The 14,378-nt window shown below is 34.9% G+C and overlaps 1 protein-coding gene across 1 annotated transcript in view; it reads right to left on the minus strand.

Annotated features, from left to right (window-relative positions):
* Positions 1–1,193: 1,193 nt before the first annotated feature.
* The window catches only part of dally (division abnormally delayed protein), a 184,744-nt gene continuing 171,559 nt past the window's right edge, over positions 1,194–14,378 (minus strand). The window contains exons 6-7 of the mRNA XM_090168777.1: positions 4,918–5,222; positions 1,194–2,494 (exon numbers count right to left, since the gene is read on the minus strand). Coding sequence (XP_090024903.1) covers positions 2,319–2,494; positions 4,918–5,222 — 481 coding nt within the window. The 3' untranslated portion in view covers positions 1,194–2,318. The remainder of the gene's footprint in view (positions 2,495–4,917; positions 5,223–14,378) is intronic.

Genomic DNA, 14,378 nt, shown 5'->3' on the forward strand with positions numbered 1-14,378 from the left:
TTTTGCATATTTCGAGCTTCAATTTTTGTAGGTTGCCCTATGATTTAAACGCGCAAAAGTTTTGTAATTTAGATAATATCATCTCATTTTTTCTTTTTTTGAAAAATACCTTAATTTGTTAAATGCCTAAACGTTTAAATACACAACGCGCTTTTTTTATCCATCGTCTTTTTTTAAAACAAATATTCAATTTATAATTGAAATTTTCCATTCATTTTCTTTCCAATATATATACATTTTTTAAGCTATAGTTTGAATAAATTTACTTAATAAAGACGCGAAGTAATTAAATTAACTCAATTACATTTGCGCTCCATACACTAAGTAAATTTACTCCCCAATATAAGCTACCGTAACATTTTAAACGCAAAAAGGGGTATAAATTAAAAATACATTACCCCTTTTACGAAAAGATATTTAAAGATACGTCCAACATTTTAGAAGCCCTAGAAACAAAATTGAATTTTATCGTTAAAATTAAAACGTTGCGCTTTTTCGTGTTAATATTTTTCTTTTTATATTGGACTAGTTGTAATTCTTCAACAAAAGCTCAGTACTACTTTTTTTAAATTTACGCCATTTTGGCGGTTTTATGTTTAAAAAAAAAGGATTTATACGATTAAAAAAAAAGCCCGGGCTTGTTTTTTTTTAAAGATAAGTGAGAAAAATTATTACTCCAACTACGCTGAAGAGGGCGCTACGCTCTTTGTAATTTGAACGTGCCACTATTGAGTTGGGAATAGTACTTCTAAAGCGACAATTTATTTCTTCTGTAGCTGGGGTCGTGTCAGAGCCAAAACAGTTATCATTAGTCGGTGGCGTCACCTAACTTTAAAAGTAAATATAATTGTTTTAAATGTCGTCTGCTTATAATAGTTTCACGCTAGCGGTAAATCGCGCCACCGGCTGAAATTATTATCACCGCGGTAGATGACGCCCCCGAGCTTGCATCGCGTGCCGTTGTTTTAACTTAGAAGCTCCATCTTCAGCGTAGTCGGGATAAACAAATCTTCATACTTCTCATCCTTTAACGCTTCACTATAGTTTTTTATCCGGTCTTTTAATGCCATCTATCAATCGCGGCGCGAAACGCTGTTATTATAAAAAGAAAATAATTGTTCTTAGGCCCTATACAATTTCTTCGCCGATTCAATAATTACGCGCGAATTGCATAATTGTGGTTCTGAAAAGGGTTAAATATAAATTAAATTTGTTTATTTTGGTCACCCCAAAAAGCGTTTATTGACGATTAACCTGAAACAACGTTGTTTTTGCTTCGGGGATTTTAACAATAGAGCCTGCTCTATCGGACAAAACAAATTGAACGAAAGAAAAAAAAATCAATATAAAGTTACGGATTTTTTTTCCATTACGAGAAAACAAAAATAAAGTTGTCAACAATAATAGCGGCACCTGTTTCGAAAATTCTTATTCCCAAAACCACTTTGATATTTTTCCATCGAAAATGTCTTCATTTTCATAAATTATCACATTCAGGTTTTTTTATTTCTACAAACGCTTTATAATTCCCCTTTTAATTCCAGTGGCTTGTCCTTTAAAAAAAAGATTTGATATTTTCGAAATAAGCGACAAGAGAAGAAAAGACAAAATTATCAACTAATAAAATATTTTGAAGGATATTTTTTTTCATATTTGTTTGTTTTAAACCACACCTATTTTGTTAGGAAGTAAAACTGTTTTGGAAAAAATGGAGAATATTGTCGTAAATTGTTTTCTTTTTGTTAATCCACAACAGAGAGAACGATGACTGGTTGGTGTATGTTCAGAAGTAAATAACAGTTATTACTCCCCTTCGCGTTTCTAAGAATTATTATTCCTTGGTTTTTATACATTTCGACGTCACAATTATTATTTTTTTACACGTAATGTTTACGTCCGTTTATCAAGGAGCACTTTTTTCGCGATTTCGAAAACACCAGGGGAATAAAATATTGATTTCACGCACGACACCTAGATGGCGTTGTTGATGAAATTAAGTTTTAACAATTCGTGGTTCACTTTTTCTTATCGAAATGTCGGATTAATAAGGAGATAGTTTTCTTTTACCTTTCCAATTTTGAAGGAAAAAATGTTCCGAGAAATTAAAAATAAAAGTACGTTTAAAAAAACCAAAAAAAATCTATCTTTATCATCCGTTTATTCTGGTTTTATGGCACATTCTCAGGACAAAAATGTGTAAATAACAAACAAACGTATCTTTTTTTTATCCATCGCAACACCGAATTTTATGTATTAACACTGGCACTCGATTTTTTTTATGTAATTCACCACCATCTCTACACGTTGAACCGTCGGAGTTACAAGGATGGCCTGGACAGCGATGACGTGACGATGGCCAGTAGCAGGACTAAGACGCAACTGTCCCTGACGGAAGGCGTGGACCCGTTTTCTTTGTCTTTCTGAGACGGGCCTTTCTTCCTCTTGGTGGTGTCGAAATGGATGTCGTCCTCGGGTTTCGTGGGTCTGTGACGATCTGCGATAGTTCACAAGGATACCAATTAGAATTAGAAATAAGTTAATACCATCTATACTTCTACAAATTTCCCCTACAAATTTTAGAAGAGAGTTGGGAAAACCGACATTTTGTTTGCTCACAAGTGAAAGCGTGAAACCTAACCTAGCCTAACCTTACCAATTTCGATTGCAGGGCGCCCACTCAAATCTTCAATTTCTTTATAGGAAAAATAGGATCATATTTCTAAAATTATCTTTATAGGTCTATTTTTCAAAATTATAGGATTTAATTTACTAACTTTCTGCATTTAAAAACAAAATATATACTTAGTGAAAGAAATCTTTGATTTTCATTTAAGAAATAGAAACTATTTGAACATTTTATTACAAAAATATACTAGTAGCTTACCAGGTTAACAATAACTAAAGTATAGACTAGAATGACTTTGTATATGAATTTATCCTACAGTTAAATCTAGCAATTTCACCGAGTGGCGGGATTTGAAATGGGCAAAATATCACAATTAAAGGATTTTATAGGACTTTTTGGGGATTTTGCTAAAAATATAGGATGTTATAGGACATTTTTGAAAATATAGGATTTTATAGGAATTATAGGACCTCTGGGGCCCCTGGGATTGGTAAAAATATTCTATACACTTTTTCGAATAAATGGCAGGGTTCATACAAACCTGGAAATATCAGTGAAATTTATTTAAAGCAAAAAAGTCGGGGAAATATCAGGGAAAATGAAAAATTTCTTGGAAAATCAGGGAAATCAGGGAAAATAATTATGAGAACTCCAAATGTGCAATTTGTTTTCGTATTACTGAAATTATTACTTAGTATTGAATTTATACGTTCAATCTTGACTATATTATATTATATTAGAAAGTGTAACAGTAATGCTTTTAACATTTTAGAGACCCCTATTGTTTTTAAAAATTACACCTGGATAATATTCAAAACTACTCTGGAAAACCTGGAAATATCCGGGAAAATGTTTTTTGAAATATTGTATGAACCCTGAAATGGAATTCGACCCAATGGGATTGCAAAATAGAATTCTATTAATTGGGAAAGTATATATTTTGATTCGATCCATTGGGAATTCGATCCAATAGGATTCTATCCAACGGGAATATACCCGAAAACGTTGCAAAGCTTTCAAGCAATACATTAAAAAAAACACAAATTTTTTTACTACAAAAATAAAAAGGTATTTAATATCAAACACGTTATTAATAGCAATTCCCTTAAAGCAAATGGCGGCTTTATCATTGCCACCGGTATTATGAGAGTTCGCCATGAATCTATAAGATTCTTCGAAAAACGCGACTTTACTGGATAGCGTGGTGCCATCTATGTATGGCAAAGGAAGATAAAATTAAAAATAGCCAAATGATAACTTCGTCTTGGAGCCATTGACACATTGCAGTGTATTATATTTATACTTATACTCTACTTACGTCGTTAGTGGACTTTAACCTCAATTATATATCCCATGTAAAAATATTGTTTATATATTGCTGTAATTCATATTATTGACCAATTTACAAACGATCCAATCAACGCGAGGGGTACCTATAGGTACCGCCTTCTTTATTTCGACGCTAGCGACATCTATTGAAAAAAGAGCTACTTCACGTCGAGCCGCCACTTGTTTTAATTTATTACATAGGATATTAACGAGCGACTTGTGACTTACTATAAATATTTTCATTTTGATTTTTGTAATAATATTAATATTAAATGAATTTATTAAAATTTTTGTAGTAGAAGAGGTAACGTTTTTTTTAAATTAAAATTTGTTCGCCTACACAGTTGGGAAAAAATATTGATTTGACATGGCAGTAGGTCATTCACGGAATATACAGATTAAATAATATTTGTTGAACCTTATATTGAGAAACAAACCAATCGAGAATTTTTGGCGAGTTTCTCACCCATTTAAAGTTCCAAAATTTATCTCCTTCATATTGACGGCCAGTTCAAATACAAATTTGGCTGGTGCTTTTTCGAAGGTTTCATTCTTGATTGGGGAGAGTATTTAGAAAGAAAATAGGGTACATTAACAACGCGAGAGGACAGAAGGAAATTATCCTTGTGTATCTTCGCGCCATCTAACGACTGCTTGTGGAACTAATAATTTTAAATCAGTCTGCATTTTAATAATTTGACTTAATACATAAGTAACTTTTAAATTTTAGGATATTATTGGAAATAATGGTAGTACAATATCATTTGATTTATATAATTATTATTCCAAGTTCGCTGTACCAGTACAGATGGCGCGCAACAGCGTAGTAAGAATTTCGTTCTCGTTTTGAAATTGACGAAGTTGCGTGAAAAAAAAACCTGAAGTGCGCCGACCTTTCCATAAAAAGATCGTGCTAACACGAAGTACGGCGGTAAAGAGGGGCAAAAGTGTAGTGCTCATACCTTCGTCGTCGTCGATACCATCTCCGCTTCCGGATCCGTCGACCAGGTCTTCGTCGTCGTTGTCGAAGTTATTGCTGTGGTAGGAGCCGCTGCCCGAACCCTCGACGTGGCCTCCAGAGTCGGACTGAGGAACCGAGAGAGCTTTCTCGTTGAGGACTTGCTTCAAATGCCTCAACTTGTCGACCAGAGTCGGTACGGGCGACGACGCCAACGGTACCATGATGGTCGTCCCGTTTCCGGTCAGACGGAACTCCGGGTTGAACTTCAGCGACGACAAGCCCACGCCGGCGATTGTCTTATAGTACCTGCGAATACAAATTAAGTTTTAAACTAAATCGGCGCAAAGTAAAAACGTCAGTGGCGTGATCTATCGGTTAAAATGTATTGGGGTTAACAAATAAAATATGAACGCAACTATAACCTAGGTTTTAATAAAGGTATGGTCATACTTTTAAGTATATACTATTATTATCTTACTTATGATTAAAGTAAATCGGCGCAAAGTAAAAACGTCAGTGGCGTGATCTATCGGTTAAAATGTATTGGGGTTAACAAATAAAATATGAACGCAACTATAATCTAGGTTTTAATAAAGATATGGTCGTACTTATTATCTTATGGTTAAACTACATCGGCGGAAAATAAATTAAAGATAATTTTTTTCAAAAGCTAAAAGAAAACGTTCTTACGAACGATACTAGATGGCGCTAAGCAGTTGAGAAAATCGATGGGTTCCTCTTTCGAGAGGAGCTTAGGTAGCCAGTAGGGGATTCAGTCTAATAGATAATATTTGATGGCGTTTTTAGCCTCCTTTTTCATTGAACAGAAGTGAATAGGGGCGGAGTTTCTCTTCCAAGAAACACTATTTTTCTCTGATCAATTGAAGACATTCATAATTAAAATCAGCAAATTTATATAATTATGGCTAATATGAATTAGTAATTAGCCCTTTCTGACATGAAGGGACCATGAATACCCCCTTTGACCTTTCAACAAGTGAAATTCGCCCAGGAACAAGGCACGCGCTTCGGAAATGTAATTCGCGAAAGTGTCAATCATGAACCGATCACGCAAGGTGCTTGAGAAAAGGTCATTTCCTGCGTAACGCCAAAGGTTAATAACTACCACCCGGAAGTATATAATGCGTATCTCATTATATTCATAGCCAACTTCCATGATATTCGCTCAACACACGCTGTCGCGCGGTTGTAAGAGACTCATATAGTGATTTTATAGCATTCTTGCATAGGAAAAATAAGGATGCCACAGTTTTGTCTAGTGTTGTTAATTTTCCGGGAAAATAAAATGCGGAAAAATTTCCAGAATATTTTCCGCAAATCGGAAAAATAAAAAATTGAAACATAAATTACCTTTTAAGGTTTTTTAAAGCTTTTAACTTTTTATCGATATTAAATGTCTAATATCAGTAAACATACTACAATAGTGTTACATTGTTAATCAGTTTAAACTAGTCTAGAGGTTTAGTTTTACTTTCAGATTCGAAAAAATTAGGCGAAAATGCCTCTTTATTTAAATTTTCAAACAATGTATTAGACTAATCATGGAATTAAATCTTTTTTTATTTTTTTCGGAAAAAACGCCTCGGTCATTTTCCGGAAAATGTTCCAAGCGGGAAATTTTCCGACTTACAACACTAGTTTTTTTTTCAGATATGCTGGTTTTTCCCGAGGGGTCGGACATTTTCAAAAATCCCGTACACTTAGTCTAAAATCGCAAAATCTTTTAACTCTCTATGGTAAATTAACATTAAAATCCCAAAATCACTTCGAAAAGTAATGATAAAATCGCCAAAATCTCTGCGAAATCCCGTACAAAATAATGGCAAGTGTCCGACCCCTCGGTTTTTCCTGGCCATCTCCGGAGATTTATCCCGTCTTATTTTGGCCCAAAATTTTTTATTTTTAAACCTTTATTTTAGTAAGGGTTATTTTATAAAATTTCCCAACTTTTTAGAGCCCTATTCAAATTTATTTTAATGGCCAACTTTGAGCTTCTCGCGTTGGCCACAACGTGGCTCTATGTAAACTGAAAAGGTTAGTTCTGTAACTTACTTTTAAAAAATTTAAAAACATCCAAATGTTAAAGGTACCTCAAAAATTTTGAACATAGAAGGCTTCATAAAAATCTTTATTTTTTACTTAAAAATAAGATTTTTCCTCGTTTCTCCAAGATCAAAATGTAGTAATAAGCTTTTTCATCGTTTGCCTAAGCTCAGTGTATTAAAAAGCGTTCTTGACGTTTGTCTAAGATCAAAGTGTAGTATTAAGCTTTTTCCTCGTTTGACTAAGCTCAGTGTAGTAATAAGCTTTTTCGTTATTTGTCTAAAATCAAAGTGTAGTAATAAGCTTTTTCGTTATTTGTCTAAAATCAAAGTGTAGTAATAAGCTTTTCGTTATTTGTCTAAAATCAAAGTATAGTAATAAGCTTTTTCGTTATTTGTCTAAAATCAAAGTGTAGTAATAAGCTTTTTCGTTATTTGTCTAAAATCAAAGTGTAGTAATAAGCTTTTTCGTTATTTGTCTAAAATCAAAGTGTAGTAATAAGCTTTTTCGTTATTTGTCTAAAATCAAAGTGTAGTAATAAGCTTTTTATCATTAGTCTTAGATAATTTCTCATTTTTCTCAGCTCAGTGTAGTAAAAAGCTTTCTTATCGTTTGCCTAAGATCAAAGTGTAGTAATAAGCTTTATCATTGTGTCTAAGATCAAAGTGTAGTAATAAATTTGTTCATTGTTTGTCTAAGCTCAGTGTGGTAAAAAGGTTATTTTATAGTGTTTCTAAGATTCAAGTGTAGTAAAAAGCTTTCTCATAGTTTGCCTAAGATCCAAGTGTAGTACCTTTCAGCATCAACCGTTAAAAATTTCGCACCACGTACACCATTAAAATTGAATCGATCTAACCCACTAGATTCCAACAAAATCCTGGATTTGTACATGCATTAGTAATAGTCCTCTTGATAACGTAGTAAACAAGTAAACACTTTGGTATTGAGAGCGTATATAAGGCTTGGCTCGGAGGAGGAAATTGTTTACAGGGAACTTGGCGAAGAGGAATCAGCCGTCATTTTCAAAAGTACAAGCACTCGGTCACGTGCCGCTGACAAACCAATCGGGCCCGGCAAAGATTCTCTCGAGTGTCACAAAAGGCCTTCCGGCGAATTGCCTATTTACCCAAAAGACTGTCATGCCATCCCCGCCTGCCATACGCAACAAACGTCATCTAGCGCGGGGCCAAAACGAAAAATAAAAATGATGGATGTTATCGAATGCAGGTGGCGCTGGCGTACGAAGAGGAACTCGCTCATTTCTGCGACTAAAAGAAAGTGGACGACACTCCATTTCTAATATTACACGATTTTAGTTTTCTCGAACCTACACTGATACCAGAAGTATATCACACTTTTTTTACGAGATAAGTAAGGCAGGGTTGCCACAAAATTTTCAGATTCAAATTCCCTGACTATTCCCTTTTTTCCCTGACCATTTTAAGAGATTTTCCCTGACTTATTAAGGCCAAAATTTTTCTTTTATATTTAACTTTTATCAGAAGTTAATAAATCTAGATGAACTTATATTTCAGTAAAAAGGTTATTGCAATGTTGAAAAAATTATAAAAACATTCAAGGAAATAAATGATAATCGTGGAATTTGTTATAGATCTAGATTTAAATTACCTTCAAAAAGTGCCCAGATAAAATTGAATTCCCTGACTTTTCCCTGAATTTTCACCAATTCTTAAAAATCCCTGACTTTTTAGGCCCATTTTTAAATTCCCTGACTTTTCCCTGTTTTCCCTGACGTGTGGCAACCCTATATGCGTATAGACTGTTTTCAATGATAATTATTGAAGGCCTAGGTTTGCTTCTGCCTGGCCCCCTTAAATTAACTTGCCTGAAAAGCAAATATCCTGGTGGTAGGTCAACCGCTGAACATGTTGGCCCACCACCAGGGTATTTGCTTTTCAGGCAAGTTATTTTAAAGGGGGACAGGCAGAAGCAAACCTGGGCCTTTAGTATCCATCCTACATAGGCACTTTTTAATGAGCGCGACCGCGGACGCATACACCGTTTCACGGCTTAAAGGCCTAGGTTTTTTTCTGCCTGTCCCCCTTTAAATTAACTTAGTGGAGCACAAATACCCTGGTGGTAGGCCAACCGCGGAACATGTTGGCCTAATTTAAAGGGGGACAGGCAGAAGAAAACCTAGGCCTTTAATGCTTACCGCCTGTATCACTCCGCCTAACGATGTTAAGTGTAACAATGATATTTCGTAAGGGTATTTAGTATTTATTTATTTATAAGCCACATTATTCCTAAAAGGTAATGCAAAAATTTGAAGGAGTTGTAGGGGGTGAGTTTAGAAGTATGCCTGTTTTTTCTAATTTTCCTACGATTAGTGAAAAGAGCGCCAGAGAGCTTCAAAGTGTGGCCTACTAGCCCCTGGAAGTAGGCTGCAACCAGCGCAAAACCAAGCAGCAGGGAAACGCGAACATTAAGGTTTGGGCTCGTGTGATAGGTAAAAAGGACTTTGTAAACAAATCGAGGTAACCAGCGTAAAAAAAGTAAACTTAGACAGTATTTAAAGTCCCTGCCGCTTGGTTTTTTCGCTTGTAGTAGCCTACTTCCAGGGGCTAGTAGGTCACACTTTGAAGACCTCTGGAGCTCATTTAACTCATCGTAGGAAAATGGGGAAAAAACAGGCATACTTCTCAACTCCTTCAAATTTTTGCATAACCTTTTGAAGCACTCTGTACCTATAGGTACCGCCTTCTTCGACGCTAGCGACATCTATTGAAAAAAGAGCTACTTCACGTCGAGCCGCCACTTGTTTTAATTTATTACATAGGATTTTAACGAGCGACTTGTGCCTTAATATAAATATTTTCATATTGATTTTTTTTAATAATATTAATATTAAATGAATTTATTAAAACTTTTGTAGTAGAAGAGGTAACGTTTTTTTTTTTAAATTAAAATTTGTTCGCCTACACAGTTGGGCAAAAATATTGATTTGACACGGCAGTAGGACATTCACGGAATATAGAGATTACATAATATTTGTTGAACCTTATATTGAGAAACAAACCAATCGTGAAATTTTGGTGAGTTTCTCACCCATTTAAAGTTCCAAATTTATCTCCTTCATATTGACGGCCAGTTCAAATACAAATTTGGCTGGTGCTTTTTCGAAGGTTTCATTCTTGATTGGGGAAAGTATTTAGAAAGAAAATAGGGTACATTAACAACGCGAGAGGACAGAAGGAAATTATCCTTGTGTATCTTTGCGCCATCTAACGACTGCTTGTGGAACTAATAATTTTAAATCAGTCTTTATTCTAATAATTTAACTTAACTTAATACATAACTACCTTTTAAATTTTAGGATATCATTGGAAATAATGGTAGTACAATATCATTTGATTTATATAATTATTATTCCAAGTTTTTTTTTTCATTTTCGTACGATGAGTTAAAAGAGCGCCAGAGAGCTTCAAAGTGTGGCCTATTACTAGCCCCTGGAAGTAGGCTGCAACAAGCGCAAAACCAAGCAGCAGGGAAACACTAACATTAAGGTTTGGGTTCGTGTGATAGTTAAAATAGGACTTTGTAAACAAATCGAGGTAACCAGCGTTAAAAAGTAAACTTAAACAGTATTTAAAGGCCCTGCTGCTTGGTTTTGCGCTTGTGGAAGCCTACTTCCAGGGGCTAGTAGGACACACTTTGAAGCTCTCTGGCGCTCTTTTAACTCATCGTAGGAAAAGGGGGGGAAACAGTCATACTTCTCAACTCACCCCCTACAACTCCTTCAAATTTTTGCATTACATTTTGAAGCACTCTGTATAGTAAGTATTTTATGTATTTCGCCGCGCACTATTTTTTCTTTCAAAAGCTTGCCGCGAACTATTTTATCTTCAGAGAAATAAACGAGAGCATGCGCAATTACGTACTGTTGCTTTAATACCAATATAAATTCTAAAAATTCCCTAACCTTTTAGGACCATTTTTAAATTCCCCGACTTTTCCCCGACGTGTGGCAACCCTGTTGTTTATTATAACTTCAGGTTTCTTCGGGGAAATTACATTAAACAAGGCCGACGCCGACATACGCGAGTGACAATCATAAAGTGTTCATTAAAAATGATGGAACGCGGCGGAAAACCTAATAAAAATTGATGAGATGGGATTTCATTTCCATAAATGAGTGCCACAGATATTATCGTTACTCCACTATCAAAGCAGGAAATAAAGAGATAAAGGGTTCAGTATATATTACATTAGAGTTAGGTTAAATAAATATTATGAGAAAAACAAATTTAGTATAAATTTGAAGATTTAAAAACGAATTTTTTTAAAATAAAATTTTTTCGAACAAAGAAATTTAATTATTTCGTCAATAGCAATTTAAAAACACATCCTTTTCTGAAAAATACTACAGGGTTCGTACAAAATTTTCGGAATTAAATTCCCTGGCATTTACAGGTTTTCCCTGACCAAATTGTCAAATTTTCGTTGACCATTTTTGTAGAATAAATGAATGGTTTGAGGTAAAATCTTGAAAAATATTTATTATGTATTTTTTATTACATCTTTCAAAAATTTATTTGACTGATTTCGTTTTTGGGGTAATTTTTAAATTCCCTAACTTTTCCAGGTCGTGTATGAACCCTGAACTATGGCAAACCTGTTTTAAAGAATATAATAATAATAATCAGCTAGGCTAATACCCAAGGCACCACCCTAGGCCTAAGTCATCAAGCGACTTTTGAAGCCATTAATTCAGGTGGCCGGGTTACAATGCGTAGGAGGGTGGTGGCAAGCCCTGCATGCCACGAGATCGAGCCAACAGCTCCCTACATACCGTTAACCATCGACAAGTTTTTTATTAACGATTAGACCGAAAACGTTTGATTTTTCTATATAAATTAACACATTGATTTAGCTTCGCGAGTTGTGATATCCTTGGTAAGTAAACGCCCTAATTTAAAAATAGCGCCACTACAAAACGGCAGACAACTATCGCCATCTGCCGATCAGATAATGAAGTTCCTTGAATGTTTGTTAAAGATGAGTAACGAAAACTCTCGGGCAATAAGATTTAGAGTGTAATATCAGGTAGATAAAATAACTAAAATATATTAGATCCAAGTCGTTATTCCTTAATCATCATCTTTCCAAAGTCGAATCTAACGTTACGGGTTTAATAATAGTATCACAGTTCAACGGGATAAAATAATAGTGTACATTCTTTCGTCTCGGCCGGGGATCAAAGCGATTTCGGGCACGAGGAATTCGATCCAAAGAATCCTAGCGTAGAATAGTCGAACTAGTGATCTGGAAAGCGAAATTTTCTTCTCCACGAACGGTAACTCAACGCTCGCAGCGGAGAAGCGAACTTCTTGGGTTACCCGAAACTTTTAACCCAGCCGGCTGCGGTGTTCTCTTTAAACCACTTCGGTTCATTTTACAAGAATGAAAGTAACGGAATAGCGGTTTAATGACTAGCTTTGTTATTTTTTAATCTCTACATTCTACTTTCCTTTGCCCTTTAACCCCTGAAAGTTTCAATTTGAAACTCTGGGAATTATAATTATAAACTGAAGATTCCGGTTTCTAACGAAACTACCATCTCAAATGTAACTTTTAATAAATGTTTCAAACTTAAATTTCATTGATAATTTTTCTACGTATCTTTGTTAAATATTGCAGCGTACCTTTGTTAAATATTGCAGCGTACCTTTGCTAAATATTGCAGCGTACCTTTGTTAAATATTGCAGCGTACTTTTGTTAAATATTACAGCGTACTTTTGTTAAATATTACAGCGTACCTTTGCTAAATATGAACGCGTACCTTTGCTAAATATGAACGCGTACCTTTGCTAAATATGGCCGCGTACCTTTGCTAAATATGGCCGCGTACCTTTGCTAAATATGGCCGCGTACCTTTGCTAAATATGGCCGCGTACCTTTGCTAAATATGGCCGCGTACCTTTGCTAAATATGTACCTTTGCTAAATATGTACCTTTGCTAAATATGTACCTTTGCTAAATATGTACCTTTGCTAAATATGTACCTTTGCTAAATATGTACCTTTGCTAAATATGTACCTTTGCTAAATATGTACCTTTGCTAAATATGTACCTTTGCTAAATATTGCAGCGTACCTTTCAGGGATGCACCGATATGGTTCATAATATCGGTCGATATTAACAAAGTTATATATCATAACAGTAGTGTATATGATAGATAAAATCATTATAAAAGACGGTTCAGTGCGCTGTCATACCATTTTATTCTAATTTTTCATTAAAAAAATTTTGCAAGAGCATATCCGAATATGTTTCTTTTCATTTTACGTGATACATGTTGTTTGCCACAAATCAAATAATTAATTGAGAATTTTCTTATGTTTAAGTCATCCTGAAAATATTTTTCTAATACCGCTATCGGCCAATATCGGCTTCGTTTAAACCAATATTAGAAAAATAGGTCGATATATCGGTGCACCCCTAGTACCTTTACTAAATATTGCAGCGTACCTTTACTAAATATTTCAACGAATCTTTAAGTAGAGGCACGTTGAAATATTTATTTATTTATTTATTTATTCAAGAGAGAGCTGCTCAAAAAGCCAAAACTAGGCTTGTAGTAAAGCATCGGTAACAGGAACAGGTACATAAAACAAAAAGAAACACTAGATAGTTAACTAATTACGGTATACGAAATACCGAGAGCCCACTGCACGTAACTAACGCCACTTACGACGTTAGTGGATCGAATCCTTGGCTTTGTGCAAGTGGGTTATTAATGGATTACAGTACTTATATTATCGATTCTATTATAAATTAACGGCGGTGACTGGTTAAAATCTTACGGCATGTCGTTGATGACTCTTCGTCCTTACGGCTGGGAAGGCGCTGCAATCGCGAACTGACACGCTTACTTTAGAGACTTATTTTATAGCGTTCATTTATACCGCGTAGGAATATCACGGTTTATCACCACACGCACTACACTGAATACTAACCCGAGGTGGTTATCTCCGATTTAGTTCAAACTCGGGTGGTAAGTAGACGTTCGTGTAACTTGAAAATCCCTAAAAGGGTGGACAAGAATGGGCTTTAGTTTTAAAAACGATTTTCTCTATGAAAATTAACATGGGAAAATCGAATATTTTAAAGGTGCCCCCATAACAATATTTTTCAAATAATTAAAAAAGGTACATTTGGACCAATATACGTCAATTTTGGTAAATATGAGTAAATATACATATATTTTGGGTAAATACGAGTAATCGGTTTTTAAGTTGTGAAAAACATTTTTGGTTGCCATGGCAAAACTAAAGTCCATTCTTTTCAAGTTACATGAAGGTATACTTACCACCCGAATTTGAACAAAATTGGAGATAAACACCTCGGGTAGTCTCCTTGTAAGTGTTAAGGTC

The sequence above is a fragment of the Leiobunum rupestre genome, chromosome 3, assembly GCF_980474605.1.
Source record: "Leiobunum rupestre chromosome 3, qqLeiRupe1.1.hap1, whole genome shotgun sequence".
In the NCBI taxonomy this organism is placed as follows: domain Eukaryota; kingdom Metazoa; phylum Arthropoda; class Arachnida; order Opiliones; family Sclerosomatidae; genus Leiobunum; species Leiobunum rupestre.